The sequence below is a fragment of the Vidua chalybeata genome, chromosome 16, assembly GCF_026979565.1.
Source record: "Vidua chalybeata isolate OUT-0048 chromosome 16, bVidCha1 merged haplotype, whole genome shotgun sequence".
Classification (NCBI taxonomy): domain Eukaryota; kingdom Metazoa; phylum Chordata; class Aves; order Passeriformes; family Viduidae; genus Vidua; species Vidua chalybeata.
Window position 1 is genome coordinate 1,681,127 of NC_071545.1, and position 18,046 is coordinate 1,699,172.

At 62.8% G+C, this 18,046-nt stretch overlaps 2 protein-coding genes across 4 annotated transcripts in view; both read right to left on the minus strand.

Annotated features, from left to right (window-relative positions):
- Positions 1-156: 156 nt before the first annotated feature.
- On the minus strand, positions 157-5,969 carry RHBDL1 (rhomboid like 1). The gene is made up of 8 exons (XM_053957583.1): positions 5,832-5,969; positions 3,488-3,646; positions 3,012-3,236; positions 2,307-2,455; positions 2,110-2,222; positions 1,758-1,858; positions 1,205-1,265; positions 157-1,133 (listed from the first exon to the last, which is right to left on the minus strand). The coding sequence occupies exons 1-8, from the start codon at positions 5,868-5,870 to the stop codon at positions 862-864; spliced, it is 1,119 nt and encodes a 372-aa protein (XP_053813558.1). The 5' UTR covers positions 5,871-5,969; the 3' UTR covers positions 157-861.
- A 2,088-nt stretch (positions 5,970-8,057) lies between these two features.
- LOC128796156 (mitochondrial Rho GTPase 2) overlaps positions 8,058-18,046 on the minus strand; it is a 45,765-nt gene continuing 35,776 nt past the window's right edge. For all 3 annotated transcript variants that reach the window (XM_053957551.1, XM_053957549.1, XM_053957550.1), the window contains 13 exons: positions 17,361-17,469; positions 16,830-16,931; positions 16,142-16,240; positions 15,630-15,738; positions 15,246-15,366; positions 14,147-14,231; positions 12,945-13,090; positions 12,764-12,864; positions 12,562-12,692; positions 12,065-12,145; positions 11,756-11,878; positions 11,393-11,595; positions 8,058-9,822 (listed from right to left, as the gene is read on the minus strand). In XM_053957551.1, coding sequence (XP_053813526.1) covers positions 9,705-9,822; positions 11,393-11,595; positions 11,756-11,878; positions 12,065-12,145; positions 12,562-12,692; positions 12,764-12,864; positions 12,945-13,090; positions 14,147-14,231; positions 15,246-15,366; positions 15,630-15,738; positions 16,142-16,240; positions 16,830-16,931; positions 17,361-17,469 — 1,528 coding nt within the window. In that variant the 3' untranslated portion in view covers positions 8,058-9,704. The remainder of the gene's footprint in view (positions 9,823-11,392; positions 11,596-11,755; positions 11,879-12,064; positions 12,146-12,561; positions 12,693-12,763; positions 12,865-12,944; positions 13,091-14,146; positions 14,232-15,245; positions 15,367-15,629; positions 15,739-16,141; positions 16,241-16,829; positions 16,932-17,360; positions 17,470-18,046) is intronic.

The window sequence follows — 18,046 nt, forward strand, 5'->3', positions numbered from 1 at the left end:
TTTCTGCTCCAGTAAGTCCCGACCCCGGCTGTGCCCGCCCCCCGCCGCCGTGCCCCCCGTCCCCCGGGCCAGACAGCCCCGGCACCCGCACTGCCTCCCATCAGGGATGGGGGGCACCCCCAAAACCCCCTCCCCCGATAGAGACACGAGCCCCCGCAGTGTGCAAAATATTTATTTATACTTCAAAAAGGTCTGGGGGGGAGGTTAGAGCGGGGACCCCCCCCGCGCCCCCATCCCGAGGCCAGCCCCCCGTCCCGGGAGGGCGGCTGGCAGCAAAGCGGGGGGGCCGGGGCGCGGGGAGGGGGGGGCTGTGCCGCCGAGGGCACTGCCAAAATGAGTTGTGCCGGTCTCAGCTGATTCCTGCCGGGCTCTCCCCATATCCTTGGTGTTTTTTTTTTTTTTTTTTTTTTTTAATCCTCTTTCTTTTATTTATATTTATTTTGGCATAGAAAAATAAATCGCTCCTCTTTTGGCACCAGTCCTTCGTGTGAAAGTGCAGGTCCTGGGGGGCAGCGAAGCGGCCCCCACCCTGGAAAGGGGGTACGGGAGCCAGCGGGGGGGTCCCCCTGCTCCGGCTCCTTCCCGAGGGGCACGCTCCGAGCCCTGCGGGCACCCCGGGGGGGTTGGCGATGCCGGGGCAGGGCTGAAGCATCCTTTGGGGACGGGGCTACAGCGGGGGGGGGGGGCGGCAGGGGACACCGGGGGGGCGCAGCCCGGGGCGGGGGGCGGCGCGTTCGCTAGCACCGAGGGGACAGGCGGGCGGGGGGTGGCCTGTCCCCATGTCACGCGCGGGGACCCCCCCCAGCCCCTCCGCCGGGCTTGGAAAACAAATCAACCGCAGGGTCGGGGCGAGGGGACGGGCTACGGCGGGGGGGGGATCTGTGCCCCCAGCAGGTCGTAGGCGAAGATATTCCAGAAGACGGCGAAGAGCAGGAAGGTGCCGTAGGACAGCAGCAGCACCCACCAGCCGCACTGGTCCTGCAGGCTCTCCTCGTAGCTGCGCAGGATGGTCAGCCCCATGCTGATGCCCACGATGGCCCCCGCCAGGTGCGCCATGAAGCTGGGCTGCGGGCCCGAGGCCGGCAGCGGCGGCGAGAAGCGGAGCCAGACGGCGCGACCGACCTCGGAGCTCACTGCGGGACAGGCGGGAGCTGCTGAGCCCGCCCCGGGGCCCGCACGGCCGGGGGGCGGGGGCGGTACTCACTGCACACCAGCGCCAGCACCATCCGCAGCAGCTTGTAGGGACAGCGCATCCCGGCCCAGTTCTGCGGGAAGGGGATGGATGGATGGATGGATGGATGGATGGATGGATGGATGGATGGATGGATGGATGGATGGATGATGGATGGATGGATGGATGGATGATGGATAGGGATGGATGGATGGATGGATGGATGGATGCTCCATGGAGCAATGCTCCAGCACTGAGGTGGGGGCTGCTGCCAGAGCCCCTGGAGTGCCCCATGGAGCCCCCTCAGGCCCGTGCTCCTCCCCACCCACACCCACCCCATGATGCCACCCAAGATGGTCCCTCTGTGCCACCCCTAGTGCCACCTCACAGCATCCCCCACCAGTGCTGCCCACCCCACAGTGCCAGCCACCCCATGGCATACCCCCACAATGTCCCACCACCATGCCCAACCTGCAGACAGCTCCTATGCCCATTGTCACCCCATGGCATCCCCCACCGTGCTGCCCACCCTACAAAGTCATCCACCCCTGTCCCCCCTTCTGTGTCCCCTTGTCCCCTGGCTGACCATGACGACGTTGGCGAGGTGAGCAGAGCAGAGGGCGTAGACCCCCCCTGAGCCCCCGACCAGGGGAGCCCTCATGTCCGTGATGGAGACGGTGAGGGAGCCTGGGGGCACAGACGGGGCTCAGCATGGGGTCTCGCCCCCACAGCATTAATGAATTACTGTCTACATTAATTAATTACAGCCTGCATTGTCCCCCAGCCCCTGGCCGAGGGGTGTTGGCACTGCAGGGCGGCAGCCAGTAGAGCCCAGCATCCCCACCAAACTCGGCGTGCACCTCCCCGTGCCCCCCAGGCTGGTGACAGGGACCGATGGGGGGGATGGGGACTGTCCCCCCCTCCCGGGGAGCACCCACCTGCCAGGACCCCGGCCAGGTAGAGGAAGCTGATGCGCAGGATGCCGTGCACCATCTCCAGGGGCACCCCGATCATCAGCTGCAGGAGGGCGTTGAACCCCAGCTGCTCCAGCCTGCCCGGGCACAGGAGGGGACAGGCTCAGCCTGCACAGCCCCCGAGGTGTCCCCAGTGTCGTCCCCCCCCCGGCAGGACCTACCCCACGTGCATGAACATGTAGGTGAGGAAGCGCCAGGCGCGCGCCCGGTGCCCGGGGTGATAGACCAGGGGGCTCTTCATGTACTCGGGGTGGTAGGTCTGCAGCACCCACTTGTTCAGCCGGGCCCCGTAGCACAGGAACACGATGATCTGTGACAAACCCCGTGGTTGTCACCCCCCTTCACCCCACATCTGAGCCCCACAAGGGCACCAGGATGTCACAGCTGGGGTCACCCATCCCCACTGCCCTGGCTCTGAGTCCCACATGTGGGCACAAGGACATCACAGCTGGGGCCACCCGTTCCTTCTGCCCTGGATCTGAGCCTCTCCATGGGTCCCATCCATGGGCACAAGAACATCACGACTGGGGTCACCCATCCACCTCTGTCCGGGGTCTCAGCGCCACCATGGACACCAGGACATCACAACGAGGGTCACCCAAACCTTCACCCCATATCTGAGCCCCTCTGTGGGCACCAGAACATCACGACTGGGGCCACCCAGCCCCACTGCCCCAGGTCTGAGTCACCCACGTGGGCACAAAGATGTCACATCCAGGGTCACACATCCCTTCATGTCAGCTCTGTGCACACCAGGAGCTCACAGCCAGGCTCACCCATCCTGCCCACCCCGAGTCTGATCCCTGCCCAGGTCCCCGGGACCCTCCAGCCAGGACGAGCTGGGCGCCGCCCGCCCGTGCCCGTACCTGGGTGAGGGTGACGGCTGCCATGAAGACGGGGGGCGGGCAGGTGCGGTGCTGGTAGAAGTACCAGCGCCGGTCCATCTCGCAGGGCAGGATCTCGTAGGCCACGTAGCGGACGAAGCGTTTGTAGATGCCGAGGCCGGTCTCGTCCAGCAGGACGTCGCGGGGCAGCGCCCGCTGCCCGTTGGCGATGGCGCGCTTGAAGCTGCTGGAGCGCTTGCTGCTGATCTGCGGAGAGAGGCCGCGCCCGCGGGGGCCGCGGGGGCAGCTCGGGACGCCCGGCCTGGGGCCACCCCCTGCCCCGCCATCCCCTCGTGCCACAGCCCGGACGGGCCACCCCGAGGCCGCGCCGCCATCCCGCGCCGGGGGAGACCCTGGGGACCGCCGGTGTCTGCCCCCCTCCCCAGGGGCACAGGGAGGTGCCCGGTGCCCACCCCGGGCTGGCACCCGCCCCGTCCCCGCGGCCGCCCGGCACTGACCAGGTCTACCAGCTCCTGGTAGCAGACCTGCCCCTCGTCGTTGCCCTGTGCCAGGGCCACCAGCATGTCGAGCTTGGCGGGGTCCAGGGGCAGCTCATGGCTGTGCACCAGGCTGGCGAACGTCTCCACGCCGATGAAGCCGGTGTTTTCGGGGTCGAGCTGTGGGGCACGGCACGGAGCATCACCGCGGTGCCGCGGCTGCGGCTCCCTGCTCGGCTGGGGACACCTCCTGGTGCCCTTGGTGCCTCACGCCCGGCTCCACGACACCTGTCCCTGCCTCTGCGAGGGACACGGCAGCCTGCAGCCACCCTGGAGCGTGCCCCGTGCGGTGCCCTGTGCCACGCTGCTGCCCCGTGCCGTGCCGGTGTCCCCGTCTCCCCGCGGCGCAGCCAGCACTCTCCCACTCAGTTATTTCTCGCCGCCAGCAGCCTGCCAGCCAGGAAGCCACCAAGCTAAACACACGCGCAGCCCTGGCACCAGCCTCCTCCTCCTCCTCCTCCTCCTCCTCCTCCTCTCCTCCTCCTCCCGCTCCTCCCGCCGCCCTTGCCGCCGGCCGCTGGCATCCACCGCGCCCTGGCCGGGGCACCCTTGTGCCATCCTCGGGGCTCCCAGAGCGGGCCGGGCACCCCGAGCCCTCCCGGGACAGCGCCCCACGGGCACCCAGCGCCACGGGGTGCCCGACATGGGACCGCTTATGGGGACAGAGAGCCCGGGATGGCACAGGAGGGTGGAGATGGGGAGAGGGCACCCACGGCCAGAGCACAGCCCCTGCAACCACCCTGAGGTGGTGTGGGGTTTGCTCCTTGCTCCTGCAGGGAGGGAAATGTGGGAGAGGAGCCTCATCCTTGTGGGATGGGCAGGAAAGGGAGTGCTTGGAACATGGGACCGTATCCCCACCGGGTGGGCACCCTGTCCCTCCCTGTTCCCCCGGCAGGAAACAGCCAGAGCCCCTTTCCCAAGGGGGTTTGGCTGCCCGGAGCGGGGTGCAGGGAGGGATGAGGGGTGCAGGGAGGGATGGGGGGAGCAGGGAGGAATGGGGGGTGCAGGGAGGGATGAGGGGTGCAGGGTGGGATGAGGGGTGCAGGGTGGGATGGGGGGTGCAGGGTGGGATGAGGGGTGCAGGGAGGGATGGGGGGTGCAGGGAGGGATGGGGGGTGCAGGGAGGAATGGGGGGTGCAGGGAGGGATGGGGGGTGCAGGCTGCAGGGTGCAGGCAGCACCTGCAACCTCTCAGCAGCTGCCAGCCCATGGGAGCAGCCCCAGCCATGAGGGGCGGGAGCATCCTGGTGTCACCCGTCCCCCTGCCCCACACCCATCACCCCACAGGCTCCACGTGTGTGTCATGCCGGGACCTGGCACACGCTGTCCCCACGCTGGCACACGCTGAGCCACCAGCCCCAAAAGCACCAAGAGCCCTGTCAGCAGCCAGGCAACCCCTTTCTGCTTCTGGGGTGCATGTCCCCCCACCCCAACCTCACTGGCAACCTACGACCCCCGGGAGGGCCCAATCCCCAGCCCCAGCCCTCCCAGCACTGCTCATTCCCGGGGAAGGTGCTGCTCGTTCCCGACGAGCTCGGGTTCACATGGAGTCCCTGTGCCCCAGGGTGGGGTGACATGGGGGACAGCACCGCGGCTCCTGGGCTGGGGGACTCAGCCAAGGTCACGGAAACAGCGGGGGGCGAGTGGGAGATCAGTTCATTTTCCTGACCCCCAGGAAATTCCTTCCCCGTGCCCAGGGGAGAGCTGCCAGCTGGGCCAGGGCTGGGTGGGGATGGAGGGACGAGGCGATGGAGCTCAAGGAGGGGCTGGTGGGAGCCGGGGGACGGCGGGTGGAAACCCCTCGAGGCCCCGTCGTGCCGCGAGCAGAGCCCCACGCCGCGCAGCGCTGATGCTCCACGGCCTCATCCCGCAATCAGGTCACGGGGATGGGTACAGACCCCCGCCTCGCCGGCGGGACCGAGCCCGCGGCACCCCCGGGGCTCCATCCGGCACCCAAACCCCGCCGGCGGCGCTGGGGCTCCGTGCCCAGCACCCCTCGTCCTTGAGGGCGCACCGGGCAGGATCCGACCCGGCGCTGACGGAGGGAGAGGCCACAAGTGAGATGAATCGCACGTTCTCAGCGGCACAAGGCGGGGGATCCCCCAGGGCGGTGATGAGGGGCACCGAGGGATGCTGGCGGGGGGTGGCACGGCCGCGGTGGCCGCCCTGAGTGGGCAGCGCTGCCCGCTGCGCGCCAGCCGTGTCCGGTGCGTGCGAGCATCCCCGCCCCGTAGCGATGGCCGGTGTCCGGCGGCCCCCCCCCGCCGAGCGCAGCCCGGTGCCCGGTGCCCCCCGGGCGGCCTCACCTGCTCCTGGATGAGCTGCAGCAGGGAGCTCCTGTCCATGCACCCGGCGGGCTGAGGGCTCCGCCGCTCCCCCGCGCCCGGGGCCGGCGAGCCGGGCAGGGGAGCGGCGCGGGCGGCGGGGGCGGCGGCGGGGGCGGCTCTCCCCGCCAGCCCCGCGTTGCGGCGGGCCCGGGAGCGAGCGGCGAGCGGCGGCGCCGGGAGCCGCCGATGGCAGCGGGGCGACGGCGGCGGCGGGGGCGGGAGCGGAGCCGAGCGGAGCCGCCCCCGCCGCAGCGCGCGGCGCAGCGCCCCCCCCTCCCCGCACCCCCCGCCGCCACCGCCGCGCGGGGAACCGGGACCCGCCCCGCCCCGCCCCGCCCCGCCGGCAGCGCCGGGACACGGCCCACGGCACGGGCAGAGAGCCGACACCCGGCGCTCGCAGCGTGGGATGGTGCCGGCATCCCGGGACGGCTGTGGACATCCCGGTACAGGTGCATCCCGGTATGGGAATCTGCATCCCGGTACAGGTACCCGCATCCCGGTACAGGTATCTGCATCCTGGTACAGGTACCTGCATCCCAGTACTGGTACCCACATCCCAATATGGTAACTGCATCCTGGCATGATACCTGCATCCCAGTGTGGTATCTACATCCCAGTAAGGCACTCCCATCCCAGTACTGGTACCCACATCCTGGCCCAGTTCCTGCCTCCCAGAAAGGCTCTGTGCATCCTGCTGGGGATACCTGCACCCTGCTCCCCGTGTTCCAGAGCTGGTATCACATCCTGGTACGGGACCTGGGTCCTGCTGTGATCTCTGTGTCCCAGGACAGAGTCTGCATCCTGTAATGGGAACTTATATTCCATTTCCAGTACTGCATCCCAATACAGGTACATGTATTCCTGTACCCACATCCTGGTGCATGGTTTTGCAGCTGCACCCTGCTAGAGGAATCCATATCCTGGTACAGTTCCAGCATGCAGAATGGACATCAGCATCCCAGAATGGACATCAGCATCCCAGAATGGCCACCAGCATGCCAGCACCAGGTACCTGCTGAATCTGGCACAGGTGACTGCAAACATCCCCTCCATCCTGACCCTGCACCCACAGGCCAGCACAGTCCAGGTACATCCCCCATGGCACAGAGGCCACAGAGCCTCCACTGCTGTCCCCTGCCCCAGCACAGTGCCCATGGGACAGCCTGGCACTGGGTCCCTCTATGGGACGTACCCAGTGTCACCCAGGCCAGGCTCCCCTGGCTCCCCAGGCAGGGCAGGGGTGTCCCCAGGACCCATCCCTGGTACCGTCCTTACTTCCCAGAGCAACAGCTCAGCCCCATTGAGCTCTGGGCTCCCCAGCCCTACCAGGCTCCTTCCCCGGGGACTGTGTGTAGCCACGGCTGGGGTCCCATGGCCCTGGCACGCGTGTGCCCTGCCCCACAGCTGTGTCTGTCCCAGCAGAGCGCCCGTGCCCCGCACACCAGTGCTATTAATACCCACCAGGGCACGTGGGCCCACAGCTCCCGTGGGATCCAGCCTGGTTTGGAGTCACCAGGGAGCACCGCGTGTCCCATCCGCCTTGGGATCGCCTCCTCTGCTGGCATGGCAGCACGGCTGTGTCCCTCTCCAACCCTGTCCCCTGGCTGGCCATGTGGGAAGGGCCTCCTCTCCCACCCCACAACCCAGAGGGATCCCCCCTCATGTGGGAGCAGTCCGACCCCATCCAGTGCCAGTGCAAGGTTCTGGAAAATCCTTTTCTCCGGCTGCACCCACATTCCCTGTGCCCAGCGCCCGTGGCTGAGGCTGCAGAGACAGAAATAGCTGAGGGAAAAGCTGCCATGGGAAAACAGGAGCAGGGAGGGGAGGTGGCACAGCCCTGGGAGCTGTGGGTGCAGGGGGAAAGTGTCTGCAGGGAAGTGGGGAGCCCCAAACCTCACACGGGGACGGGCACAGAGATCCACAGCTCCCAGGGCAGCCAAAGCTCTCGCTTCCCATGGATCCCGGGCAGAGAACCACGGGATCCATCACCTCCTTCCCCGCCTCCCCCCCCAGGCTGGCACTTGTACGAGGATCTGTGTCGCCAAGCACCAAGGAGTCCTGGCCAGCCCCAAGCCTCGTCCTACCACACCAGGCCCTAAATCCCAGGAACTGCCCTCAAACGGGGCAGCCCTGCTCCCACTGCAGCCCCAGAGGCCCGTGCAGCCCGGGCAGGGTCCTGCTCCCCAGGTGACACAGGACACGGTGTGCAAGCGCAAGGTCTGTAAAAATTTATTTTGCTGTAGAGAACAAACCTAAAACATTACAGCTCCAGCAGACGTGGAGCAGGGAGACACCAGGCACGGGCCTGGCTGGCAGAGCCACGCATGGTGGGCACAGAGAAGGACACTGAACACGAGGGATGTGGCCCTGGCAGTGCCAGGGACCAGAGGCCAGCAGTGAGTGCGTGCCCAACTGGCAGAGCAGCTCCAGCGCAGGCAGGGACACGCAGCTGGCCAGCGCTGGGGACAGCAGGATGGGGACACCTCCCTGGGGCTGTCCCTGGGAGACACCAGTGCTGCCCTGTGATTTCTCCATCCCCTTGCTGGCTCCAGGCCACGATAAAACATTTAAATAGACAAAACAGAGAAAAAGCAGCTCTGGGTGCTACCTAGGTGCTCCCCCACAGCTGCCCAGAAAGTGCAACCCTGAGAGTGCTAGGGAAGGCCAGGCTGGTGCCAGGGCCAGGCTGGTGGCACGGCCAGGGCTGATCCAGGCTCCCCTGGGAGGACAGGAAGGCAGGGATGGGTGCTGGCCTTGCTCTTTGGGACTTGCAGACAGGGACACTGTGGGGCTTTGGCCCCAGTGGGTGCCAAGCTCAGTCCCAGCAGCTGAAACCAGCTCAGGTATAAGCAGGGCACAGGAAACAGGATAGGAAGAAGCTTCCAGTGGTGCCAGGAGATGCAATGCCCAGAGCCTCACACGCTGGATAGAGCCCCACAGAGGGGACAGCAGGTCACAGGGCCCACCTAGGGCACAGTGTGGCACCAGCTCAGTGATGGCACTGCCAGGGAAAGACTGGGCACACAGTGGGCATCCAACGCCCTCCCAGTCCTTACCAGGGCTCCCAGAGGCCTGCAAATACTGGTGGCCATGAATACTGGTGGCCAGGGGTGGGGAGGGGACAGGCCAAACACGAGGCAGGAAAGGAGGGCGGATGGACCCGGAGCCTGGCACGCTGCAGGACTCACGAGATTTTTGTGTAGAAACAACAGAAAGGAGCTCAGGACAAACCCTGGTTGTCACTGTCCCCCCTCAGCCCAGGACAGCTGTGTCCCAGCAGGAGGGGGCAGGCCTGACCCCACACACTGGGGCTGGGGGGGTCAGTGCCTGGCCCTCCCTCCCCGGCTGCCTTTGCCAGCGCTGGCTGAGGGAAACCGGGACAGGAGATGGAGCTGTGCCCCAGGGAGCTGCAGCCATGAGCTCATTTGACAGCTCAGCTGCTGCTGGAGCTCCCAGAGGCCCTGGGAGCGTTGTGCCCTCCAGAATTGAGGGCACCAGAACAGCCCTCAGTGGAGGGGATGTGCCCAGTCCAACAGACACCGAAACACTCATGTTTGAGCTTAAAAACAAGCGTTAAAAAAACTGAACAGAATAAAAGATGAGGGTGATCCTCCAGCTGCTGGCGAGGCAGAGCTCTCCTGGCAGAGCTGCCTGCCCTGTGGCCACAGGGGCCAGGAGGCCACAGGGTGAGGCAGGCCGGTGCCAGGGCTGGATCCTGCTGGTGCTGAGAGGTCTGGCTTCACTGGTCCTGCAGTCCAGGCTGGGGCAAAGGAGGATTTCCTACCGGGGCCCGCTTGAGGCGGGGCCCCTCTGGGGGAGCTGGTGTCACAGGGACGGAGTGGGGAGTGGCTCTCATTTGTTCTTGGCCAGCAGGCGGTACAGGGTGAAGCCCACCAGCGCCGTCACCGCCGCCCCCAGCGCCACCCGCAGCCAGAAGGACGCGACTCCCAGCTCCACGGCGTTCAGGTGGCTGCAAGCAAACACAGGAGAGGCCGGTGAGTGTGGCTGTCCCGGTGCTCCCACCCTCACAGGGAGGCTGGGGGTGGCAGGGGGTGAGCCCAGCACAGGGGGGAACAGCCCAGTGAGAATCTGAGAGATTCCCCGTCCCTGCAAGCGGAGCTCTCGTCACCCGGCATCACCATCAAGCCAAGGGAGGGCTGTGGGATGGATGTGGCTGTCCCCTCCCCTGCCCTGGAAACAGCTCTCCAACACCTAAATAATTATACAGGTATCTGCCTTTCTAGGTCAAGCTGCCTTTCCAACTCCCAGTGCACAGAGAGCCGGGATGCCACCATGGGGACACTGGTGACAGGGACCAAAGGGCAGCGAGGGACAGGGCCTGGTGCTGCCCCAGTGTACACATTCCCCTCCCAAACACGTGCTGTCCTGCACTAACGTGCTCCTCTCCTCTCTCTCCCTCCATCCATAATTCATTCCCCACTACATCGGGGGAGCACAGCCAATCCCCGGCCCTCCATTACGCTGTTATTTATTTATACCACATACCCTAAGATATATTAAGAATATTTAAATTTTAATACTGCAGAGGGGAGAAAAAAAAAAAAAGCGCGTCAGCTCTAAAAATAAAGTTGTTTATTGAAAAGAAGCTGGAGGGAAAACTACTCACTAGTAATCCCATCCTGCCTTCCAACGCTCCCACACGCTCTCCCCGCCAGGGCTCGGCCCCTGGAGCTGTGCTCGCCCTTCCCAGCCCTGGAGCAGAGTGATTCCACTCACAGGGATCCTCCTCCCTTCCCACAGCCCCCCTTCACCTCCTGTGACCAGCCTGGTGCTGTCCTACCCCGTCCCAGCCCCTCTGGGGTGCAGTTCCTCCCAGAGAGAGGCCGTGTGACAGAGGTCTTGCTTCACTGACCTCTTTTTCAGTCTGATCCATCTCATCAGGAGAAAATAGCTGCCACCCCCCACACCCCCCCCGTGGGCCTTGGCAAACTAAGCTGGCTACTCCTCTTCAGCATTTTTTATCTTAGGCTTCAAAAATAAACACTCCTGTGGCAGGATCTATCTACTAAATCTGCCAGAGACATACACACAGGCAGAAGAAAACCTCCCCCCTCTGCAATTAGAGGAACAAGTGGCTTTTCTGTTTCAATTATTTGTATAAGCAGATCACAGAATCACAGAACCCTGGAATGGTGTGATTGGAAAGGAACCTTAAAGCTCATCTCATCCCAAACCCTGCCATGTCTAGGGACACCTTCCACTGTCCCAGGCTGCTCCAAGCCCTGTCCAGCGTGGCCTTGGACACTGCCAGGGATCCAGGGGCAGCCACAGCTGCTCTGGGCACCCTGTGCCAGGGCCTGCCCACCCTCCCAGGGAACAATTCCTTCCCAATATCCCATCTAATCCTGTTCTCCTTCAGCTTAAGGCCATCCCCTCTTGTCCTGTCACTGCATGCCCTAGATGACACCAAAAGCTGCAGAGAAACCAAAGCAAAAGCAGTATGGCAGAGGCAGGCTGGGACACAGCCCCCTCCCCAGGCTGTGCTCCCACCAGAGCCCCCCCATGGGAAGGATACTAACGGGAAGGTGGCAGCAGTGGCCAGTTTGGTGTATACAGCGGTGCTGGGTGGTCCCTGGCTGTGGCAGGAGAAGAGGAAGGGTGGAGGGAGGCAGTGCTTGTAGCAGAACTCAGCTGGGAAGAGCCCTGGCTGCTGGCTGGCTTCTGGCAGGTCTGTCTTGGAGGCCACGAAGACACAGGGGATCTGGCTGTCCACGTAGTGCTGCTGCAGAGAGAGAAACCCCAGTGAGGGGTTAAGGACCAACCCCTGGCAGAGGCGGGGCTGCCATGAAGGCTGACGTCCCCCAGGCCCCTGGTAAAGTCAAACAGGACCCCTGTGGTTGCCCAGGACCACTGTGAAGTCCCCCAGGGTCCCTGCCAGCTACCTTATAGATGCTGGCACAGTAGCTGAAGGATTTGGGGTCGCTCAGGCTGTAGATGAAGCAGGCGACGTCGCAGGCTGCGTCCGACGGCTTCGAGAACGTGGCGTCAGCGCTGACCTCGTACAGCTGGGGCAGAGGGGACAGGGGTGTGGCACTGCAGTGTCCCAGGGGCCAGCTGCTCCTCACACCAGCACATGGACCGTGCCAGCACAGCCACAGGCACAGCCCAGCCCCCTGTGCCAGGATACAGGGACACAGCCCAGCCCTGCTAAGAGCCAGGCACGGCACAATTCCCTGCTCTCCCAGACTTACTATGAGGTACTTCTCCTGGCCATTGACCTGCACTGTGTTGATGGCGTAGAGGGATGGCTGTCCTGGGCTCTCCCTCTGGGCCTGTCACAAGGAAAACACCGTCTCAGGGGTCTCAGGTGGAGACAGGAGCAGTGCTGGGTGAGGGACTGTCTCACAGTGCCCTGTGCCCCGCTGGCCCCACAGTCCCCTGAAGGGCAGCCAGGGCTGTCATGGGGCTGTTCCTAACAGGCAGGGAAAGCCAGCACCACTGTGGTCAGACCAGGGAAAGGCACAGCCCCTCGGGACAAGCAGAGGGAGCAGACCCACTGCTTTAGCCACGATACGGACACCAAAGCCACCAGCACGGAGAGGGTGTGAAGCACGGGCAGGGAGGGCATCACACAGGAGGCCTGGCCAGGGGCAGGGAGGTGCCACCATGGGACAGATCGCTCCAGGACCCCCAGCTGTGCCCCGTGCTCCACCCTGGGAGCGCGGCCAGGCAGGGAGCAGCCACTCACCGCCAGGCTCCTGCCGAGGAAGGCCTGCAGGAAGGCGGACTTGCCTGCGCCCCGTGCTCCCAGCACCTTGCACAGGAAGACATTCCTCTGGGTCTGTCCTTTCTCCAGGTCAATCCTTTTCTCCCGGGTTACTGGCAGGAGAGAGGGTGGTGAGAGCCAGGAGGGACCCAAGTTGTGACAGAAGGGGAGGGCATGGCTGTACCTGTGAGGGCTTGGGTCTGGGAGTCCTGCTCTGAGAGGATGGGGTAGCCCAAGTAGCCCAGGCACTCCAAGCAGCGCCGTACGTCCAGGTAAGCCACGAGCCTGGAGAGACAGAGCACGCCAGGAGGGTCAGCAAGGGCTGAGTGGTGTGACCAAAGGCCAGGGAGAGGGACTGAGCTTACGTCCACTGGCAGAGGAATCCATGCAGGGAAAGCAGGCCTTTATCAGTGGTGCATACCGTGTTGTAGAGCTCGGGGCCCCAGGGCACGCAGGGGAACACGCTGAAGAAGTTCTGCAGCTCTGTGTGCGACAGGGCTCCATCCTGGTCCTGCCAAAACACAGGGAGTCACCGGGGGAGGCAGGAGCCAGCCCCTGCCCAGAGGGGGCCCTGCCACAGCGGCCAGCTCCCTGCTGTGCACCGTCACAGGGATCCTGTCAATGGCAGGAATCAATCGACCGCAGCGAGGCCGGAGCTGGGCGAGCTCAGAGCCTGTGCCTCAGGGACTGCCAGCACTGCACAACAGCAAACATGCTGTGGGATTGCAGCTGCAACCAGGCAGGACTTGTCCATGCCCACCCCACAGCCCTGAGCTACTGTTCCTGGCATTCCTGGAGGTGGCTGTCCCACAGCAGCCTGCATCAGGCCAGCCTGGCCTTCCACAGGGCCAACTCAGCACTCAGGCTGCTGTGCCTGAAGGGGACCTGCTGGTACCTGGGCACCCAGGGATGTGCATCCATTCAGTTCTGCCATTCCCCATGGCTACAGAGCTGACCTGGACACACAGGGATGTGTGTCCACCCTCTGCTGCCATTCCTGAGCCACTCCCTGTTATCACAGAGCTGCCATAGCCCAGATGCACATCAACATCTGAATAGCCAGTCCGAGCAGGTGCATGCAGATCCAATACATCCCCTTCTCCCACGCTCCAAGAGCCTGAGTTTGGCACAAATGTGTTGCTTTCTCTCCAGCCTGGCAGCCCTCCACCAGGCTGGCAGATGCTGGTGTTTGGTCCATGGCTGCTGGCCAGCAGCTGTGCCCGCTTCCCTGCCTGCCTCCCTGCCTAATTCCCTGCCTGCTGCAGCCAGGCACTACAAAGGGCCATGCCAGCTTGATGCCAACTCAGACCCAGTCCCTCAAAATCCAAACTGCCCTTTGGCCAAGAGTAGTGACCACAACCCCACGTCCCTGACAGGCCATCAGACTACCTACAACTTGCTGTGGCCACTTCCTGCTCCCAAAGCCTCCAAAGAGGGAATGCTGTGGCAGAGGAAAGCCCTTCCCTGGTGCTCTGTGGGCTCCCTGGCACAGAGGGGTGGTTAGGGGAGCAGGTGTGCAGCCCCAGCAGAGCATCCTCTCCCCTGCAGCCCCTGCCCTGCTGCCCACCTTGTCGTGCTTCTCGAAGAGCCTCTGCAGGAACTGGTATCCCAAGTGGTTGAGCTCCGTGGAGCAGCCGGGGGGCACACGGAACCTGTTGGGAAAAGCATGGAATTATTTAGGTTGGAAAAGCCCTCTCTGATTTAGTCCAACTGTTTCAACACTGTCAAGGCCACCACTGACCCACATCCCCAAGTGCCACATCGACATGGCTTTAAATCCCTCCAGTGATTCCACCACTGCCCTGAGCAGCTGTGCCAGTGCCTGACCACCCTTTTCAGCAAAGGAATTTTTCCTACTACCCAACCTAAACCTTCCTTTTATCTTTCATATCTTATTCTCCAGTTCAGACACCCAAATGAACCTCCTCAAGCCCTGAATGAAGGGCAGTGTGTGAGCACATCTCACCCAGAGGACACAGCTCCCCACTCCCTCCCTGCTCAAGGTCAGCTGTTGCCTCCAGGCCTGGCTATTTGTTGACACAGCCCCTTTATTTCGGGGAGAATCCCCTGAGGATGCACAGTGGCCTTTCCCTGGCACATCCCAAGCAGCCCAGGAGATGCTGTGCCCTCGCTTTGCCTCACGCCCAAGGCTTCAGCAGGGCACAGCAGTGCCCCGGGGTGCCATCCACCAGCGTGTCCCTGTCACCTCCCTGCAGCCTGCTCTCTGGGAAGAGGAGGAGGCAGCTCCCAAGCCAAACCCTTCCGTTCCTGCCAGCTCCTCATCTCCAGAGTGGCAGGGAACAGAGAAGAGACAGCAGCCGCACAATCAGCCGTGCTGACAGTTCACTGCTCCCGACAGAGCCGCTCTGTCTCGCTCAGCCAGGGACACAGCAGCCTCCAAGAACTCCTTGCTGATGTCAAGGCAAGTCTGGATTTCATTCCCCCCCTTTCTGTCTGCCTAAATCAGCAATCCCTGACCCCACTGTATTTGTCCCTGACCACACGTGTCAGCTCCTGCCCCAGGGGAAGGCAAGGACTGCGAACCTGACCCTGACCTAAGGGCCCACAGCAGCTCCTGGGGTGCAGGAAGGATTCAGCCAAGGTGCTGGGGATGCTGAGCCATGCACCACGGGCATGTGACCCCCTGCCCAGCCCTGGACACGCACTGTGGGTACAAGTAGTCATCTGTCAGCTCCAGCTCGTCGTCGTAGCCAAAGCGGCGCAGGATGGTCCAGGTGGTCTCGTGCCTGCCCCTCTGGATGAAGAGGGTGTTGAGGAAGAGGAAGCCTGCAGGAGAGATCAGGGGGCTCAGCCACAGTGGAGTCAGCTCAGGCTCAGGGGTCCATTCCTCAGCCACGCTCTCCCTGGGAAAAGACTGCTGGGACAGAGAGATCTAGTAGCCACAGCAGGCTTGTTTTAACAAGAGGGACTAATTAGGCTTGGAATGAGAGCCAGGAGGCTCAGGCCAAGGACAGGGCCCCCTGGGGTGTGCTGAAGGAGGTGGGTCCCCCCCATCCCTGGGAAGAAGCAGGGTGCCCTCGGGCTGTTACCGTTCAAGGTGAGGCCATTGTCCTGCACCCCGTCTGTCGTGTTCTTCCACACAACCATCTTCACATCCTCCAGGGCCTGGGGAGCCAGGGGATTTCCAAAACAAGACTTCTGCCTCCCAAGAGAATGAAGGCCATTGTCAGCAAAGTACCCAGAGAGCACAATCCTGTCTCACCAGGTTCCATCTCCCCTGGCAAGGAATGGGGTTTCAGGGAGGGAAAATCTACCCAGCTCATTTCTGCCTTAGGCCTTGACCAAACCCCTGTTCTTCAACATCCCAGTAATTTAGGACTCTCAGCATCTCCAGAGCCTCTTGACCTTCCCACAGCAGAGCAAACTCAGCCCAAGTTTAGGAAGATGGAACCCCACATGCTCAGAGATGCACCCTGCAGTGCTTCGGCTGTGCCACAGAAACACCAAAGAGGAACGGGACAGCTGTGCCAGGAGGGACAGCTTCCCTGCTGGAAAGGGAATCCCAGGCACTGGGGAACTCCTCAGCTCTGCAGCCACCTACCTGGAAGTAGTTGAGCTCCTCATCACTGAGGATCTGGTTGTTGTCCTGGTCCGAGAGGTTGAAGATCCGGGTCAGTGCTCGAGCACAGGCGGGTTTGAGCTGCAAGGACCAACCACCGTGACAATGACAGGGCACCAGCCACAGCCTGGCCCTTCCTCCTGCAGCCCCACACACAGAGCGCTCCCTTCCTGCACTTCTAGGCCAGTACCACAGCCTCCTTGGAGGTGGGAATCATGGACTCATTAAGGTTGGAAAAACGCTCCAAGATCTGAGTCCAGCTGTTCCCCCAGCACTGCCAAGGCCACCACTAGTCCGTGTCCCCAAGTGCCACATCCACAGAGCTTTTAAATCCTTCCAGGAATGCTGACTTCACTCCACTCCACCTGTGCCAGTGCCTGACCACCCTTACTATGAAGAAATTTTTCCTAATATCCAATCTAAAGTCAGAGAGGACAATCCATGGGGAATTTTTCTGCCACACCCTTTCCCTCCACAACCAAGACACAGCCTGGAGCATGAGGGCTTCTGCCCCAACACGCCCAAGTCCTTGCAGGTGTCTGTCTGCCCAGCTGGCTGTACTGAGCACAGGAGATGGGCACTGTCTGTGCCAGCCCAAACCCTCCACTTGCATTCCAAAACCTCCAGTCCAGAGTAGTGTGATGGGAAGGAGACTCTTCCAGGAGCCCACCTGCTTCTCCTCCGGGTCGTAGAGCGGGGCAGTGGGATGCAGCACAGCTTTCTGGGCGTAGTAGAAGAGCTCAGAGATGTTCTTGAGGTTCTTGGCAGAGCACTGGGGATTCAGAAGAAGAGACAGCCCTGATGAAAAGGGCAGGGGGAGGATGATACAGTCTCCTCCAGCCAGACTAGCAGTGCCTCAAAGCCCAGAGCAACATTTGCCCACCATGAGGAAAAATCCAAAGGGGCAATCTCCTGGGTTTTGCTCTGGCTTTGCTGTGTCCATTCCACAGCCCCAGAACCAACAGGGCCTGTGTGGAGCTCCAACTAGAGAGCCACAGAGGGCACACACTGAAAGCTGCTCCTTGGCAAGGGGTAAAGGACAGAAAGCCCAAAGGACAGGCTCTCAGCCCCTGGACAAGGTGACTCGTGTAGAGCAACATCATCAGGGCAGCTCTCCAGGAGCACAGAGGCTCCCTGACTCCCACCAAACCAGCATTCCAACCCCTCAGGGAGGCTCCGCACACCCCCCCAGCTCCCGCACCTCCACACAGGTCTCAATCTCCGAAAACTGGTTCATGATGGGCAGGATGACCTCCATGGAGCTGCCCACCTGCAGGTCAGACTTGTTTCCCACTAAAATAATGGGGATTCTAGGAAAGACAGAGAGCACAAGTGAGGCCACCCCTCCCTTGGTCCCAGCACTGTCCCAGCCATTGGTGCTCCCATGGGCACGTTAGGGAGGCCCCAGCTCTCCTCTGCAAGGTCCAGAGCAGCTTTTCTGCCTCCCACAGCCGGAAGCATCCATCTGGAGAAACAGACTGCCTGATCCTGCTTATGCTTTCACCCAGCAACAATATGCTCAGGAGCCTTTAATCCAGCACAACAGCCTTCTGCCCAAGAGATCTAAACACAGACTAAAGCTTCTGCATTCCCAGATCCCCCTGGCAGCCTCCTCTCCCTGCCTGGCTGAGAAGGGATCAAGGGGGCAGAAGGATCCCTCCCTCAGTGACCCCCTGCCTCAACTGGATCTCTAGTGGAGGAAAGTGTCCGTGTGCTTCTGCTCTAAGTGGTCTGGCCACAAACCACAGTCCTGGAGTGGTTTTGGTTGGGAGGGACCTTAAAGTTCATCTCATCCCTCCCCCAGCCATGGGCAGGGACACCTCTGTTAGACCATGTTTCAAGCCCCATTCAACCTGGCCTGGATCAAACCACAAAGCTGGTTTGCTC

What these genes read in the sequence shown, in the direction of transcription:
- RHBDL1 (XM_053957583.1), bottom strand. Translation starts at nt 5,870, where the DNA reads ATGGACAGGAGCTCCCTGCTGCAGCTCATCCAGGAGCAG. An exon ending in ACCAGGAGCTGGTAGACCTG is followed by an intron (nt 3,237 to 3,487) that starts GTCAGTGCCGGG and finishes CTCTCTCCGCAG; the next exon opens with ATCAGCAGCAAGCGCTCCAG. An exon ending in CCTGGCCGGGGTCCTGGCAG is followed by an intron (nt 1,859 to 2,109) that starts GTGGGTGCTCCC and finishes CTGTGCCCCCAG; the next exon opens with GCTCCCTCACCGTCTCCATC.